Raw genomic sequence first — 17868 nt, 5'->3', positions numbered from 1 at the left:
CCTCTCTCGTCTGGCTGACCTTAAGTTTCTGTGCAAGCAGTGAGAGAAAGCTAAGCCAATACTGTAAATCATCTGTTGGATCTTTGAAATAGTGTCCCCAAACACACAAAGGACCTTTTGGAAAAGGCTGGGAGATACACTTATGCGGCATATTTAAGGAAAACTATATCCATTTATTGAATGACTACTATGCTAACTGAATAGATGTCAGTGGTCACACTTAATGAAGAATATAGATTAATATAATTAGTTGAGGAAAGTAACCAAACAAATGCACAATAGGAAAAACACCACCAGCAACAAAGCCTGGGGAAGAGGCAAATACAGTTTCCAGAGTTGTCATATTATATTATTCTAAATATATGGTTTTCAACAAGTTATGAAGCATGTAAAGAAGTAGGAATGTAAGATGAATAGGGCCTGAAGTGAACCCCCAGAAACTGCAGCAGCCCTACAGAAGAGGGACCTGACACAACAAATGACCCCCACAAAAATGGCCCCCACAAAAACCCCATGCAAGGGTCAGCAGCCTCAAAGACTGAAACTAGGTAAACTCATGATGATGAGAAAGAATCAGTGAAAAAATGCTGAAAACCCAAAAGGCCAGAGTGCCTCTTCTCCCCCAAATGATTGCAACATCTCTTCGTCAAGGACACAGAACTGGACGGAGGATTAGATGGATGAATTGACAGGAGTAGGCTTCAGAAGATGAGTAATAGAAAACTACACTGAGCTAAAGGAGCATGTTCTAACCCAATGCAAAGAAGCTAAGAACCTTGATAAAAGGTTAGAGGAATTGCTAACTAGAATAACCAGTTTAGAGAGGAACAAAAATGACCTGATGGAGCTGAAAAACACAGCACAAGAACTTCATGAAGCATATACAAGTATCAATAGTCAAATCGACCAAGCAGAAGAAAGGATATCAGAGTTTGAAATCCACCTTACTGAAATAAGACATGCAGACAAGAATAGAGAAAAAAATGAGTTAAAAGGAATGAACAAAGCCTCCAAGAAATATGGGACTTTATAAAAAGACTGAATCTAAGATTGATTGGAGTACCAGGAGGAGACAGGGGGAATGAAAAGAAGTTCGAAAACACACTTCACGCTATCATCATCCAGGAGAATTTCCCCAACCTAGCAAAACAAGCCAACATGAAAATTAAGGAAATACAGAGGACACCATTAAGATACTCCACGAGAAGATCAACCCCAAGACATATAATCATCAGATTCTCCCAGGCTGAAACGAAGGAGAAACTACTAAGGGCAACCAGAGAGAACAGCATGGTCTCCCACAACTGGAAGCCCATCAGATAAAAACAGACCTCTCAGCAGAAACTCTACAAGCCAGAAGAGAGTGGGAGCCAATATTCAACATTCTTAAAAAAAAAGAATTTCCAACCCAGAATTTTAACCAACATGTTAGAACCATGATGCAAAGTGAAATCGTCCTCTGCTACTGTTTCCCATAAAGCTGTGTTATACCTGTTCCCCGTTGGTGCTGTGGAAATCTTGGAGCTATTGAAAAGAAACAAAATCCTCCATGCGGAAGAGGACAACAATAAAAAAAGATAGTATGTTTTGAGTATGAAATTGTGGAAAGAACAAAAATAAATATCCTCATAGATTCTATAACCACAAGTCAGTCTTCACATAAGTGTATATGTGGGCTGTGTGTGTACATGTACTTATGCACCTCACAGATACATATTAATACATTCACATACATATACAAAAGTAAGCAGGAAACTCTTTCCTAGAAGTTCTCAATATGACTCTTTTTTAGCCAAATCTAAGTAATATAACCAAATGCATACCAATAACAGAGAAAGGAGGCTGGATTCATTATGATTGACAACTAACCAATATTTGTTCTTTGGGTTAGGACATTCCTTTTATGAACACATTGTTCTTCAAGAACTGAACAAAATAGAACGCTTAGCAATGGTTCTTAAAGTGAAGTCCCTGGAAAACCATCATGAGCGTCACATGGGAATTTATTAGAAAAGCAAATTCTCAAGCCCCATTCCAAATATATTGAATTAGAAACTCTGGATGTGGGAAACACATATTGAGTTTTAACAAGATTTCCAGGTGAATCTGAGCTATACTAAAATTTGAAAACCACTATTTTACCATGTAAAAGCAGATACTGAGTTTTGATTAGTCAACCAACAGTGTGTTTATGTTATACCTAGACGTTTTCTAATTTAAGATAGTACTTTTCAGCCAGGCGCAGTGGCTCATGCCTGTAATCACAGCATTTTGGGAGGTCGAGGTGGGTGGATCACCTGATGTCAGGGGTTCGAGACCAGCCTGACCAACATGGTGAAACCCCATCTCTACTAAAAATACAAAAATTAGTTAGGCGTGGTAGCAGGCTCCTGTTATCCCAACTATGGGAGGCTGAGGTAGGAGAATTGCTTGAACCTGGGAGGTGGAGGTTGCAGTGAGCCGAGATCATGCCATTGCACTCCAGCCTGGGCGACAGAGCAAGACTCTGTCAAAAAAAAAAAAGATAGTACTTTTCTTCAGGACTATAATACAATAAAAGTGAAGATAGTCAAAACAAACAAAACCCAAAGCTGTAATAAGCCAAGGATGAAAAAAAGATGAGATTATATAGCAGGGCATAAGATTTCAACAAATTTGAGAATATGAAAAAAGGCAGATGTGGCAAATCATTTTGAAAGACACAGGAAGTCACAAAGCGTGTCTAGACAGATATAATAAGGAGATCTAATTTATTTCTACAGTACCCCAGAGAAAAGGAGGGATTGGTGATGCCAAATTAAGGAAAGGTTAAAATTCTATGATGGGATCAGTGTCCTTACAAGGAGAGGAAGAAGAACCAGAGCTCTTCCTCTCTCTGCCATGTGAGGCCACAACAAGAAAGGGACTGTCTGCAAGCCAGAGAGGCTTCAACAGATGATGATTTTACTGGCTCCCTGTCCTTGGACTTCTCAAATTCTAGAACTGTGAGAAATAAATGTCTGTTGTTTAAGTCACCTAGACTATGCCATTTTGCTGTTGCAACAGGAGCTAAGACAGATGTTGCTATTGTCTGAATGTTTGTGTCTGCTCAAAATTTATACATTGAAGCCTAATCACCAATGTGATATATTAGGAGGTGGGGCCTTTGTGAGATTAGGTCACGAGAATGGAACTCTCATAAATGGGATTAATACACTTTTAAAAAAAAAAAAAGAAAAATACAATCTTAGAGCGATCCCTCGTCCCTTCCACTTTGTGAGGACACGGTGAGAAGATGCCATGTATGTGTCAGAATGTAGGCCGTTCTGCAGACACTGAATCTCCTGGCACCTTGATGTTGGATTTGTCAGCCTCCAGGACTATGAGAAATAACTTCCTGTTGTTTATAAGCTACCCAGACTATGGTATTTTCTTTTAGTTGCCCTAATGAACTACATGAAAAGAAGTCTAAATGTAAATAAATAGTTTCTCAATTTTAATACCTCTTTGAATAATTGATAGATTAATCAAACCAAATATTAGCTAAAGCAACAGCAAAATTAACTGACCCAGCCAATTAGAATGAAAATACATCACTTGTACACAACTGCAGAATACATCTATTTCTCATACAATATTTATAAAAATTGGCTGTGTACCAGAAGGTCATAATGTCTTAAAAATTTCAAATGACTGAAACCATACACAGCATGTGCTTGCTACAATAAAACTACAAATAATAAAAAGACAACTAGACATTCTCAACTGCTTGGAAATAAGGAATAGACGTAAAGGAAGAAATCATAAAAATGTCCTAGGTACAAGAGGCAGTTTAAAATAAGATTCAAAGACCAGAAGTCAAAATGAAAAAATAAAAGTAAAAATCACTGAAAATAAAAATTTCTGTATGGTGAAAGCAACCTCAAATAAGTTTCAAGCCAGAGACTCAGTGGGCAAAAGAATTGTATCTTGGCCGGGCATGGTGGTTCACACCTGCAATCCCAGCACTTTGGGAGGCCAAGGTGGGCGGATCTGAGGTGAGGAGTTTGAGACCAGCCTGGCCAACATGGGGAAACCCCATCTCTACTAAACATACAAAAATTAGCAGGGCATAGTGGCGTATGCCTGTAATCCCAGCTACTTGGGAGGCTGAGGCAAGAGAATTTCTTGAACCCGGAGGGTGGAGGGTGCAGTGAGCTGAGATCGTGCCACTGCACTCCAGTCGGGGCAACAGAGAAACTCTGTCTCAAAACAAAACAAAACAAAACAAAACAAAAAAAAACAAAGAATTGTGTCTTATTTAACATACCCACAATATATAAAGACCACTAACAAATCAGCAAGAGGGAAAAAATCCCAATCCAACAACAATAACAAAATGAGCATTATATTTCAGACAAATCACAGAATAAAACTGTAAAATAATTAGTAATCATATGAAAAAGTCCTCAATCTCATTAACAATCAGAATCAACAAACAAAAAATAAGATAATGCTTGCCATTCACGGTAGGAAACATTTAGAATTGGTATTCTAGAATTGAAGAGGTGTGGAAAAATTAGAAATCCCATGACTTATTGGTAAAAGAATAAAATATGGTTTTTTTGTATTGTATACAGAAAGATATGTGCAAAGATGATGACTACAGCACAATTTATAATTGATAAAACTTGGAAACAGTACCTAGATTATTAGATCAATGACACATTCTGTATTAGAGGGATAGAGATTTCCAAGATGCACTGTTAGGTGAAAACCACATCAGAGAAGAGCTGTAAAAAATAATCCTGTTTATGTAAAAAACAAAACAAACAAACAAAAACACTGTGTAGCTGTGTATATACTTATTTGTATGTATATAACATTTACTGAGCGCTTACTCTATGGCAACCATCATTCTAAATTCTTTATATATTTTAACTTTCTTAATCATCATAAAAATCCTGTGTGGTAGATACCATTACTACTCTCATTTTACCTGTTAGGAAACAGGCACAGAGATTGTCAAGTAATTTTCACAAGTCACAGGCACAGGAAATAAAAAAGAAAGAATTCAAACTCAAGTAGCTTGATTTTCCTTCTTCCTTTTTCTATCTTATTTTCTCAGTTTCTTTCTCCACCTTCCTCCCTTCCATTCCCTTTTTTCTTCCCTCCCCCCACCTCTCTTAGTATGTCTTCAAATGTTTGTGTCAACCTTGGTTAGCAGGGTAATCGGGAGAACAGCACCGGGAATGGAGAGGGTGAGGTTTCATTTTCCTCCATATATGGCGTTATTGTTTGGAAGATCATGTGTTTTTTTGTTTGTTTGTTTGTTTGAGACGAGTCTTGCTCTGTCTCCCAGGCTGGAGTGTAGTGGCTGGATCTCGACTCACTGCAACCTCCGCCTTCCGGGTCCAAGCGATTTTTCTCCTGCCTCAGCCTCCCTAGTCGTTGGGATTACAGGGGCACACTGCCACACTCGGCTCATTTTTGTATTTTTAGTAGAGATGGGGTTTCACCATGTTGTCCAGGCTGGTCTTGAACTCCTGGCCTCAGGTGATCCGCCCGCCTCGGCCTCCCAAAGTGCTAGGGTTACAAGCGTGTAAATAAATTTTTTAAAAATCAGTAAAAACGTCATTGCAATATGTATCTATTTATTGCATGAGGGTGTGCCAGTTGCAGGCACACCCTGAAAAATCAAAGGCGCGTCCTGAAAAAATAAACATTCTACACACCTCATCATTTTCACTCTTAAAACAACTTAAAAATGCCTTTTGATGGAAAGAAAAGGCAGAAGGGCAAGGGCTAGAGACAAAATAATCTCGACCGCTCCTCATTTGTAGTCTAAGCTCCCTCACCTTGAAAAGCTACAGGCTTCTAAGGGATGGAGGTCAAGACCAGAGTTAAGGAAGTTCCCGGGGTAAGCCACTCCCCCACCTGATGATTTTCCAGTTCCAGCTGGTGTCGAGGTCCCAGTTCATCTCTGCCCTTAACCACTGGACAAACGTTTCCGTAGTCTCTCCAAAGAGCAAAAAAGGGGACTGGGATGGGGAGAGGGAGACGAGACGGGCTGGGGGGGGCAGCTCCGCATCGCACACGGGGTGGTGGGTGCAGTCGCGCCCCCAGCTCGGCCGCGCTCCAGCAGCAAAGCCGGATCCCCTGAGCCCGCGCAGGGACCAGGGGAGGGAAGCCTTGTTGTACCCTTGGGGTCCAGAAACCTAAACTAGGGGCTGCTGCAGGTGTAGACTCTGAGGCTGGTCCAGGCCCCTTTCCCGCCGACTTCAGGGAGGGTTGTGCAACAGATGTGCCTGGCAGTCAAGGGGCAGAGGGGAGGAAGCCACGCAGGACCTCGGCTCGCTCAGGGCTGTGCGGGAGCAGCTGCAGCCACGGGTAAGGGGGCGGCTTTCTCAGTCGCCTCCCTGTGGGACTGGGGTGTGCGTGGCTAGTGGGGACGATGCTCCGCCCCATAATTGTGTTTGCGTCAGAGGGCGGGGCAAGGGCCCGATGGGCCTCGGGAAGCGACACCTGAAGTGGAACGGGAACTCGGCAAGGGGTCCCAGGCGGCCCAGCGGCACCCTGGCTCACCCCAGAACCATTCGAATGACAAGGGGTGTCCTGCCTGAAAACGTCTTGCGGGGCTCAGCTTCCCCTTAGCTACACTGCTTTACAGGCAGAGACCGGCCCTGAATCCTGGGCAGAGGCTGGGCTCAGGAGCATGTGCCAGCGTAGTGGGGTTATTAGAAGGGACGGTTAATACAGCCTGCAAGCTGTCATTTATCAGTAAGTATTCATTGAAGTCCGCCAGGAGCCCACATCTATGCTAGGCCCTCTACAATACCAGCTTAGAAAAGATAGCGGCGGTATCTAGCACGGTTCCTAAGACCATTAGCTCCAGTCAGGCTCCCCGACTTTAAATTCGGCCTCTACTGCCGACTGTGGACTGTCAGCCACTTTCTTCATATATGTTCTTTCCATTGCCTCATCTCTGAAATTGTGTAACTATTAAATGAGCTACAGAGTATTACGTGTGTTAATGTAAAGTTCTTAGAGCAGTGCCTGGCACTACAGAAAGTACTCAGTGAAAGTTAGCTTTTATTATTTGAAATATTTGACGAAGTCCCTGCTTCTCCAAGCTGACTCTCTGGTTCCCATGTGGTTTCATTCATTCACTATTATTTCTGGAAGTCTTGGCATGGCCACTTCCCAGTTCCAGGAACAGGCAGTCGTTGTTTCTTCCCACTTATGACATTGAGATGCATGGTTAGTACCAGTGACACTTAGAAGTGTCAGGCGGTTTGGGGGCTCCTTTCTTTCTTGAACTTTTCCTGAGAGCAAACCTTTGTCTTATTGCCACCCTGATGATCTTTACAATAGAAGGGTTTTGAGCAATGAACAAGCACAAGGAAATGAAAAACACATACAAAGGAAAATGAGTGGATTGCTGCAGTTGGGTAGACAAGTGTAAAATACCTGGGTCTCAATGTACATCAAGCAGCCTTCAGATCTGTAAGGGAACTATTCTTACTGACTGAAAAGAACAAAATAATACTGTACACTCATTGTTGAATTAACAAACACAGACTAAGTGGCTTGATCGGACAAGACAAACCAAGCTCTGGCCTTTGAGGGCTTAAAGTGCAGGTAGAGCGACTTTAAACATTTGTGAACTGGCCCTTGTGCACTTTTCCATCCTCATCTCTAAGGGTCTCTCCATCTTTTGCTCTGTAATTTCATGAATTTTCATTTCCCGAATGAGCCCAGTTTCCTGCAGCTTAGGACTTCTACTAGTGTGCTTCCCTCTGTCTATAATGCCCTACCACGCCCCTCACACATCTCCATGGCCTGGCTGATTCTAGACTTTTTTCAACTCTCCGCTCTGACTTTCCTGACAATGCCACCACTACTCCAACTAAATCAATGACTCCATGTCCTTTTTATTGCACCATTATTTGTATTCATAGTACTTAATATATTTGTATATATACAGATACATTTGTATTGTTATATATGTGTTATCCATAATATATTTATAATAAATTTAATTAATATAACATGCTGCAATATATTTAATTGCATTAACTGCCTGTCTCCTCCATTTTTTAGTGCCTGTATAGTGCCTTTCATCCTCTATGCCTTTGGTTAATAGTCCTTGAATATTAATCAAATGGTAATAATCAGATGGTAACCAAATCTTTTAAGTGCATAAAATTTACATGTCATGTAAATGTATTAATCAACTAGATTAATATTCAAGGGAGGTCTGGGTTGTGGGGAAAAGTTTTTGAGCAGTAATAAAGCAATCAAATGAGAATAACTGACTTTAAGACTCATTTTTGTTCACACACTCTATAGCACTGCCTTGAACAGTGCTAAATTTAAAAGCCAAAGCACTTTAGTTAATCAGTAGTAACAACTGTGCTTTTCATTTCCCAAATTTTGTTGTTAAAAACTGCTTTTAAAAAAGTTTTGCCTATCCTAGTTAAAAACTAATTGGTCATGAGACTAAACTGAAATTCAAGATATTTCTATCCTACATAAGAAAGATACCTTAAAGATAACCTCTAACAACTTTCACTGAAATTTGGCACATTGGAAGAATGTGGGGTTTTTTGTTTGTTTTTTATTCAACGAAATAGGAACATGAATGCAATGGACATGAATCATGAATAATTTCAATTCAGCTAGTTACTGAGCTGTACAGCATTAAGTAAACACTTTATCTTTATGGGCTTAGTTTTCTCATTTATAAAGAAGAAAGGAAAACTCCGATTTGTGAGGGAGATCTGGGTTGTTAGGAAAGGTTTTTGAGCAGTAATAAAGCAATCAAATGAGAATAACTGACTTTAAGACTCATTTTTGTTTCTTTTGTTTACTTGGTTTACTTGTTAGTTTTGTAGAACACTTTACTGCTGAAATTTCAGTTGGGTCTAGCTGATATATTATCTACATTTTAATTCAAGGTTTAATATAAAATTCTATAGGCCAGGTGTGGTGGTCCACGCCTGTAATCCCAGCACTTTGGGAGGCTGAGGCGGGCAGATAACTTGAGACCAGGAGTTTGACACCAGCCTGGCCAACATGGGAAAATCCCGTTTCTACTATGAATACAAAAATTACCCAGGTGTAGGGGCATATACCTGTAATCTCAGCTATGCCAGTGGCTGAGGCACGAGAATTTCTTGAACCTGGGAGGCAGAGGTTGCAGTGAGCCAAGATCGTGCCACTGGCCTCCAGCCTGGGCAACAGAGCAAGACTCTGTCTCAATAAAACCAGAAGACAAACAAACAAACAAAACTGTAAAAGGCTATCTTACATTGGTTCTAAGCATATGTGTTTTGTTTTCTTGAGCCTAAATACTGAAGTGGATTTTCATAGTAAAACTCCCCGTTACAAGGTACTTTGCATTAATAACTGGCCTCAGTTACCCTACTTCAATCTCATACCTCACAGATATGGTGTGCTTTGTACTCAAAGGCTCACCATCTTCTTGCCCCACACATGTGTAAAAATGCATCTGTGCTTGCTCTGCTTTACTTTGACTGAAACCACAATTCAAGGGATGAAATGTTTGTCTTCTTAGATGGTAATCAAATCTTTTAAGTGCATAAAATTTACATATCATGTAACTGAATGACATGAAAGCTATTTAATTTGTGACTTACCTCAATAAATGTTGCCTTCTCCCTGGGCTATTCGCAGTTCCCCTCTGGCATAGCATAATGTCTCATTCTTACTCATTGGTAGGAAGTTAGGCACCTAGAATTCCTGTGATTGTTTTCAGAATGGTAGAGTTTCACTAAAATAATTCAGAACCTATGTCTCTGCTTGGGGCTTGAGAAAAATATGAACTGCTTCATATTGTGATTTCTTTTTTTTTTTTTTTTTGTGGAGGGTGGGTGTGGCGGAGAGAGTTGTTCTTAGGCATAACTAGATTTAGGTTATTAATCTGAATTTATTTGTTAATTGCCTATGTTACAGGCATAGTAATTTTAGGATCTTCCAAAATTAAGTATGATTTCCCTGTGGGTTCCAGGTTTCACTTTAGTTCTGTTTGAAAGCAGTAAGACAAAAATTTCAGGACCTTAAGAAATGGGTTCAAAAGGTTTTAGCTGTGTCAAAAGATAAATTACAACAAATTTAAAGATGTAATTAGCTTATATTAGGAATTTGTGAGTATGACAGCATCTTATCTAAAAATAGAGAGATGCTACATGGGGCATTGCAGAATAGTCAGTTTTTATAAGGTACCTTGAGCAGGAATGAGGAAATAGCATAATACAAAAAGCGGATTAGTTAACATTAGATTAGTTCAGGTTACTGTCCTTATAAGGACTAAAGTAGTGGGAACTTCTTTATTATGTAGGCTAAAACTGGCCTGTTTGGAGACTGGGCTTTCATTTCTCTCCTGATTTCTTGGAAGGTCAAATAAACAACTTAGTTTCAGTTTCGTAATGTAGAACTTTAGCATTACTTACTCCATTTTGATTTGATCTTTTGAAGCCTAGTGCGGGAGCTCAAACCAAATGGATGTCCTCCTATACAGTTGTTAATATTTAACAACTGTAGTACAAATTGTGAAGTCAGAATGGAAATCCTCTGTGCTGTTTCTCCCTCTCCATGAGTGCAGAAGTTTATAATTATCAAATAGTCCAGAGCAGCAATGAAGACATGATTTCTGATAGAATTACTTTAAAAGAGATGTACTAATGTGTATATAGTATATGCTGCCTCAATTTACTCCAAATTTATCACTTAACAGAGAGTTAGAAAGAAGTGTGTAGTAATCAGATTGTAACTTGAAGTTCTGTGTTTGTTTTGGAGTAACTATAATTCAAATGGTATAATATATAATATGACTTTATTACAAACTTTTTTTTTCTTTTAGTACAGCATAAAAATACGATTTTCTCTTTCTCTGAAGTTATTTCTAGAATTTACTTTTTAGTAAAGTGGTGGAAGCAATGATTTAAAGTTATCATGTTAGATTAACTAGCTAATTTAATCAGGACACAGCCCAATCATTTCCTAAACCGAGTTATGTTATTTCTTGGAATAGACTCATCATATTAGTCAGAATTCTCTAAAGAAACAGAACAAACAGAACAGTAGGATGGAGACATATATATATGAAGAGATGTATTGTAAGAAATTGGCTCATGCAATTTTGTATGCCGAAAAGTCCCACCACATTAGAAGTCTGTAAACTGGAGACCCAGGAAAGCTAGTGGTCTACCCTAGTTAGTCTAGTTATCCTAGTTAGTCTACCCTAGTTACACATGTTTACTAGCTTATTGTTCACCTTATAGATTAATTGAAGAAAAATATAAGTTTTAATATTTCTACTCTTCTGACTTGATGAGGTCCACAGCATTGATTTCTGACCAGTTAATGCAAACTGGATTCCGATTGTTTTAAGAAAATCCAGGAAGTTAAATCAGTAGCACAAATACATCATCTTTTGATTTATTTCAGGGCCAAATAAACCCACTTGGAATTATTCCACCTTTGCTGAACTTCTTGGGTAGATGTAACTAAGAGGTGACTATAATTGGAGCATTCTTAAGAGTTTCACTATATTATGAAAATGTGTGCTTAAAGTTGGTAATCATAAAAAATAATTTTGAAATGGCAGGGAAGGAGGTGGTTTCTTCTTGAGAGCTCTAGATTTTAGTTGAGGATGTGGAGGGATCAGTTGACTTATTTACCACTTAGGACTGCACAGTAGGAGGAGTTGGTAAAAGGGCAGCCAACACTGGAGTGGGCCTGAGAAGTGGGAGGGCAGTTTGTGTTAATGTGCATGGGTCCAAGATAAAAATTTTGGGTAATGGAGTTTTTGCCTGATGTGTTCATTGTAATTAACAGTCATGAAAAGCACTGGGATGTACAGTAGATGGAGAAAACAGTGACTGGATAGTAGTGGGAAAGACTAGGATGGGGTCAAGGCATCAGAAGGCAGAATTACTGAGTAGAATATTTGCTGTCATTTATTTTTCTGTAGAAATACCAAGTATAGGCAGGACGCGGTGGCTCACGCCTGTAATCCCAGCACTTTGGTAGGCCGACGCGGGCAGATCACGAGGTCAGGAGATCAAGACCATCCTGGCTAACACGGACAAAAAAAATTAGCCGGGCGTGTTGGCGGGTGCCTGTAGTCCCAGCTACTCCGGAGTCCGGGACAGGAGAATGGCGTGAACCCGGGAGGCGGAGCTTGCAGTGAGCCCAGATCGCGCCACTGCACTCCAGCCTGGGCGGCAGAGCGAAACTCCGTCTCAAAAAAAAAAAAAAAAAAGAAAGAAAAGAAAAAGAAAAAAAAGAAATACCAAGTACGAAGTTTCACTTGGTGGTCAAGATGCTATGGCTGTGACAACTCCTGAGAGTGGGTTCTCTGATAAAAAAAAAAAAAAGTAAATACATCTCTTAATGAACAGAGTAGTGTCGGAACTTCTAAAATTTGCTGGTCAGGATTGGCATGACAGGTCCACAGGACCTGAAATTTTCCGAGATAATTGCAGTGGTGTGATCTGATAATCAACCTTTCTTGCTCTTTAGCTGGACCATTCCTGAAGCCCAAGCCCAGAGGCTTGGAAATGAACCACACACTTCATTTAGGTTGTGCAGGTTGTGAAGGCTGAAGTTTTAGCTCAATTACCCTTTGGGGTCTTAGCTCGCAGCATTTCTTCATGGCTTTCTTCCTGATTAGACCCTCTTCCTAAAGGCTTTTAGAAAGTGTTCACCATCGGCCGAGCGCAGTGACTCACGACTATAATCACAGTACTTTGGGAGGCCGCGGTGGGCAGATCATGAGGTCAGGAGTTGGAGATCAGCCTGGCCAATATGGTGAAACCCCCGTCTCTACTAAAAAATACAAAAATTAGCTGGGTATGGTGGCGTGTGCCTGTAATCCCAGCTACTCGAGAGGCTGAGGCATGAGAATCGCTTGAACTCAGGAGGCAGAGGTTGCAGTGAGCCGAGATCATGCCACTATACTCCAGCCTGGTGACAGAGCGAGACTCCATCTCAAAAAAAAAGAAAAAGAAAAAAGGAAGTGTTCATCATCACGGGCTGACCAACAATTTCCAAATTCCTACCGAGGCCACATGCAGTGGTTTATGCCTGTAATCCCAAGACTTTGGGAGGGCGAGACAGGAGGATCACTTGAGTCCAGGAGTTTGAGACCAGCCTGGGCAACATAATGAGACCCTGTCTCCATAGAAAATAATAATAAATTCTACTGTGAAAACAGGAAGGGGAATGAGGTCAAGCCCAAAGGATTTAAATGGCCAGATAAGGCTCTACTAGATGAATAAAGAGAAATATCCCATGAATGTGATGGTATTGTTTTAGAATATCTTGTTCCAACAGTTGTATTAGACCTACAAATGTATATAGACAACATATTAATATCAGGTCTCTTTCAGAACTATTTCAATCCATGAACAATAAAAGTAAGTAATTTACTAAGTGTTTAATTTCCTCCCTATAATACTAAATGTGTTGTTAACTTGTTCTTTGTCATATTTTTTTTAGCTTATGAAAGGATATTATTTGTAGCTGTGTTTTCCTTTGTAAATGCCAGTACTGGGCACTCCTGAAAACTTCGCAAGATATATATGAGATCATGGAACTCAGTCTTCTGCTTAAATTCCTCCAGTAATTATCAATGACACCTGGGATAAAATCCAAACTCCTTACTAAGGGTCTCCCTAGATGAACTTCTTCCTATTGCTTTGGTGACAGCCATGCATACTCCTCCTTTCTTACGACTCTCCTGTCTCATGAACATGCTAAATTCCTTACAAAGTCAGGGTTTTTACATTTGCTTTTCCTTCCTCCTGTAGCATTTCTCAGTAGATCTTCACGTAAAGTTTTCCTCTTCTCATCTTTTCGATTTCAACATAAATTATATCCATCTAAAGTAACTTCCTTATCCTCTGTCCTTTCTCCCATGTTTTCCCCATTATACCATATGAAGTCTTTTATAAAAAACTATTTTATTTCTTCCAGAAGTTGACTGTAAGCTCATTGACAGCATATTGACTTTTTGATAGCTGTATCCCCTGATTCCACAACAGAGCCAATCACATCATGTGTCATCTATATTCATTAATTGTAGGAGGAATAAATTATAAAAGCTATATTTACAGTGCATTAGTACTAGGTTAAATCTGTTTGCTAACCCTTATTTTTTATTTGTATATGAGCCTGTCACCAGTGTTCCACTTAAATGTATTGCCTATTCTAAGTAATATATTTTATGTGGCATTAAGTATTTATTTAAAATATTGAGGAACATAGTCCCTTGAATTTATTTTTCATTCCTATGGAATCACTACACTGTGGACTATACAAATAAGCTTATGAAGCATCATTGCAATGTACATTTACATGTAATATAAAGATTATACTTATTAAATTTCTTCCTGTATTCTGCTAAATACTTTAGAATTTTTCATCTGTTAAATATTTTTCTTTTCTTTCTCAAAGTCTGTTGATTTTTTTACTTTTGTTTTGTTTAATTTTCTCAAATTATGTGTTCTAAAGATCTAAGAGTGACAAACTGTGAAATTTAATTTTGTGACCGCAATATCATAATTGATGTTTTAAGAACAATATCAAGGGAAACAGGAGAGGAACACACTGTAGATTGAAACTTCTGGTAACCCATTGGCCCAGACAAGCATCTGAAAGCTACTAGGAGGGATGACGTGATTTTACCTCTATATTAGGGTTTCTCAACACTGTAGTATTTTGGGGTGGATAATTATTTGTTTTCAGAAGGATGTTCTGGGCATTTTAGGATGTTTAGCAGCATCCCTGGCTTCTATCAACCAGCTGACAATATCAGTCTCTCCTCCAGTTGCGACAACTAAAAATGGATCCAAACCTTGACAGATACCCCTTCAGGGGTCAACCCCATCTCCCCATTGACTTCTATACATATAGGGTATGTCATTTGTTATAATTCCACAATTATAATTTTTCACAGGGTGCTTTTGGCTCTGGGAATGCTGACACATAGCCATTATTTTTGGCTTTTTTTTTTTTTTTTTCCAATTTCTTCTCTTTTTTCCATGAAGGCATGCCACAATCTTCATATAGATCACTTTAGATCATGGTGGATTTACTTTCACTTTCACAGGCATAAAAGCATATTTTCTATATGAGTTTTAAATAGTAAAGATAAAGCTCTAGGCCGACTCTATTCACAGTGAACCACCCTCAAAACAGAAGTGAATATGAAACCACAGATATTTCATTAAAACATATCTGAAGACAAAAACATACCTCAAGCTTCACAGATATAGGACTTCTGAGCTGAGAGGTCAGTTTGTAGATAACTGGGGTTATTCTAAAAAGGATTGATGACTTTTCTGTGCAGCTACAAATTATTTTACTTGCTCCTATTTCAGGACCTCCCGGACATATTGTCTACCCTAAGCACCAGGCTGGACACATTGGGAAACAGGCTGGCCACCTGGGCTCCCAGGCCTTCTTCCCAGGACGTCAGCATGGCTACCTAGTCCCACCTGCTGGCGTGGCTGGCATTCCTGTTCAAAATCAGCCAGGTAGACCTGCAGGGGTACCATGGATGCCAGCACCACCACCACCATTAAACTGTCCACCAGGATTGGAATACTTAAGTCAGGTAATTTCAAATATGTAAAATACTCAGGAAAAAAAAAAAAAAACTCTCCTTCTGGTTTATGAACCATAGTAATTATGGTTAAGTGATATTTATTTACTGCTTATTAATTAATTAAAGTCAAAAATGGTAAACAGCACATTCTGTTAACAAATCACTAGTTCTTTTGGGTTCGATTTATTGTTAAATCAAAATATGAATGTCACAGGTGATTGTTTTCTATGATCTTTTATATAATGTGATAATAGTCCAAAGTAAACATTTATTAAGCACTATTTTCTAGGTTTTGTTCTAAGCATAATACATGTATTACCTCACTTAATCTTTACAGAATCTCTATGATGTGTAAGCGTTGTAATCATCACTACCCTACACAAGAGGAAACTGAGGTCCAGAGCAGTTATATAAATTACCAAGGATTAAAAACCTAATGAACTGGGGGTACACTGTTCATCACCAATCAGGGGCCGGTACCCTGATTCTGGATTCTGCGCTTTTTAATTCCAATACTGAATAATTTTCTTGACATTTAAAAGACATGTAAAGTTTAGAGTTGAGTTTTAGTAAGTAGTACCAAAAATGACTTAATATTTTTGTGTGGGATTTGACTCATTTTTTCTTACAATTAGTAAAATTACATTTTTATGATGCTTTTTTTTCTTTGGAATACCCAATTTTACAAATGTCACCAATAGGGAAAAAAAATGTCCTGGATTTTGCTGTACTACATGATAGCTTACCTCAGCAAAGTGAGGTTTAATATTTGTTTTGTCTTAGAGATCAGATTGGTAAACTAGGAATATAAAGTTTTATATCTCCAATCTATAAACAAATATTTCTATGATAGTCAACGAGTTTTCAGTAAATGAATTATTTCTCTTGTACTCTTTATAGTAACTTAATTGCCCACAATGCACTTGCACAGTGAATATTATAAGAATGTTTAGTAGTTCATATTTCTCCAAGAAATGCCCTACAGTTTTTTAAATCAGAGTCTCAAAAACATATAGAAGAAATTATCACTTACTATAAAATGATTATATGAAGTAGATGTAAAATGAATAACTGAGACTTACAGTAAAAACTTATTTAAATCAATAAAAAATGTCTTTATATGTTTAAGCCTCATTTAGGAAGAACATTGTTTTCTAACTTTTATAGGGATTCCACTATATTAGTTTATTTTACCTAAATTTACAACTATAATAGTGAATGCTTTCAATAAACATACAGCATTTTTAATTAAAAATATGTTAACTTTAGCTTTACAATAAAAGGTAACAAACTTATTAAAATTTGATATTGATAAATGTCGATAACTGATTATATGCAGTATTAAACAATAAAACATGAATAGTAATCGGTTCTCTATAAAATATTTGACATACAACTTAATTTTCTTTTTACTATAATAGATAGATATGATACTAATTCATCAGCAAATTGAACTTCTAGAAGGTATGTATTAATTGTATTGCTCATAGTTCTAAAAAGAGAAGTAGTTTATGCAAATAAAGATACATCAAAAACTATAAATATAGCATTCCGAGTGATGTGGGATGGTAAAACTATTTACGAATGTCTGTCTTCACAATAATGAAATCAGTAGTCTATTTCTGAACATTAGAAGTGAAATGGTAAAATACAGTTGGCCCTTCCTATCCGTGGGTTCTACCTGTGTGAATTCAATCAACCATGGATCAAAAACATATTTTTAGAAATTGTACCTGTACCAAGCATGTGCAGACTTTTTTCCTTGTTACTATTTCCTAAGCAGTACAATGTAACAACTCTTTACATAGCATTTACCTTGTATTTGTGTATTATAAGTAATCTAGAGATGATGTAAATAATACGGGAGGAGGTTCATAAGTTATATACAAACACCACACCATTTTATATCAGGGCCTTGAGCAGCCTAGGATTTTGGTATTCACAGGAGGTCCTAGAACCAATCTCCCACGAATACTGTGGGATGACTGCACTATTATGATAAGCATCTGTCCTAATGTTATAAACTCTAATGTAGAAGGAATACAGCCAAGACTTACTTTTACTCTCTTTTGCAAATAACATTAAGGGATTCACTCACTTTACCTGACTTCTACCACTTCAGCTCTTTTCTCTCCAATTTGTGATCACCTTTAGAATGGCGCAGAGCCACATCCAATATTTTAGTTACCTTAGTACATTTCCAAGTGAGTAAACTTTTTGAATTTGGATAGGAGTGTTTTGGAAAATTGCTGTTCCTGCCCACAGTTTCTCTT

At 38.4% G+C, this 17868-nt stretch overlaps 1 protein-coding gene across 5 annotated transcripts in view; it reads left to right on the top strand.

Moving 5' to 3' along the window:
* LOC100457304 (phospholipid scramblase 2) overlaps positions 1-17868 on the top strand; it is a 53409-nt gene that overhangs the window by 11083 nt on the left and 24458 nt on the right. For 3 of the 5 annotated variants that reach the window (XM_063722259.1, XM_054552809.1, XM_063722260.1), the window contains exon 2: positions 15369-15604. In XM_063722259.1, the coding sequence (XP_063578329.1) occupies positions 15544-15604 (61 nt within the window). In that variant the 5' untranslated portion in view covers positions 15369-15543. Of the gene's footprint in view, positions 1-15368; positions 15605-17016; positions 17060-17868 lie in introns of all 5 variants that reach the window. The other 2 variants (XM_024244719.3, XM_054552808.1) reach the window with 1 other exon arrangement.

Source organism: Pongo abelii, chromosome 2 (genome assembly GCF_028885655.2).
Source record: "Pongo abelii isolate AG06213 chromosome 2, NHGRI_mPonAbe1-v2.0_pri, whole genome shotgun sequence".
NCBI lineage: Eukaryota > Metazoa > Chordata > Mammalia > Primates > Hominidae > Pongo > Pongo abelii.
Note: the sequence above shows the minus strand (reverse complement) of the source record. Positions and strands in the feature narration are given on the sequence as shown.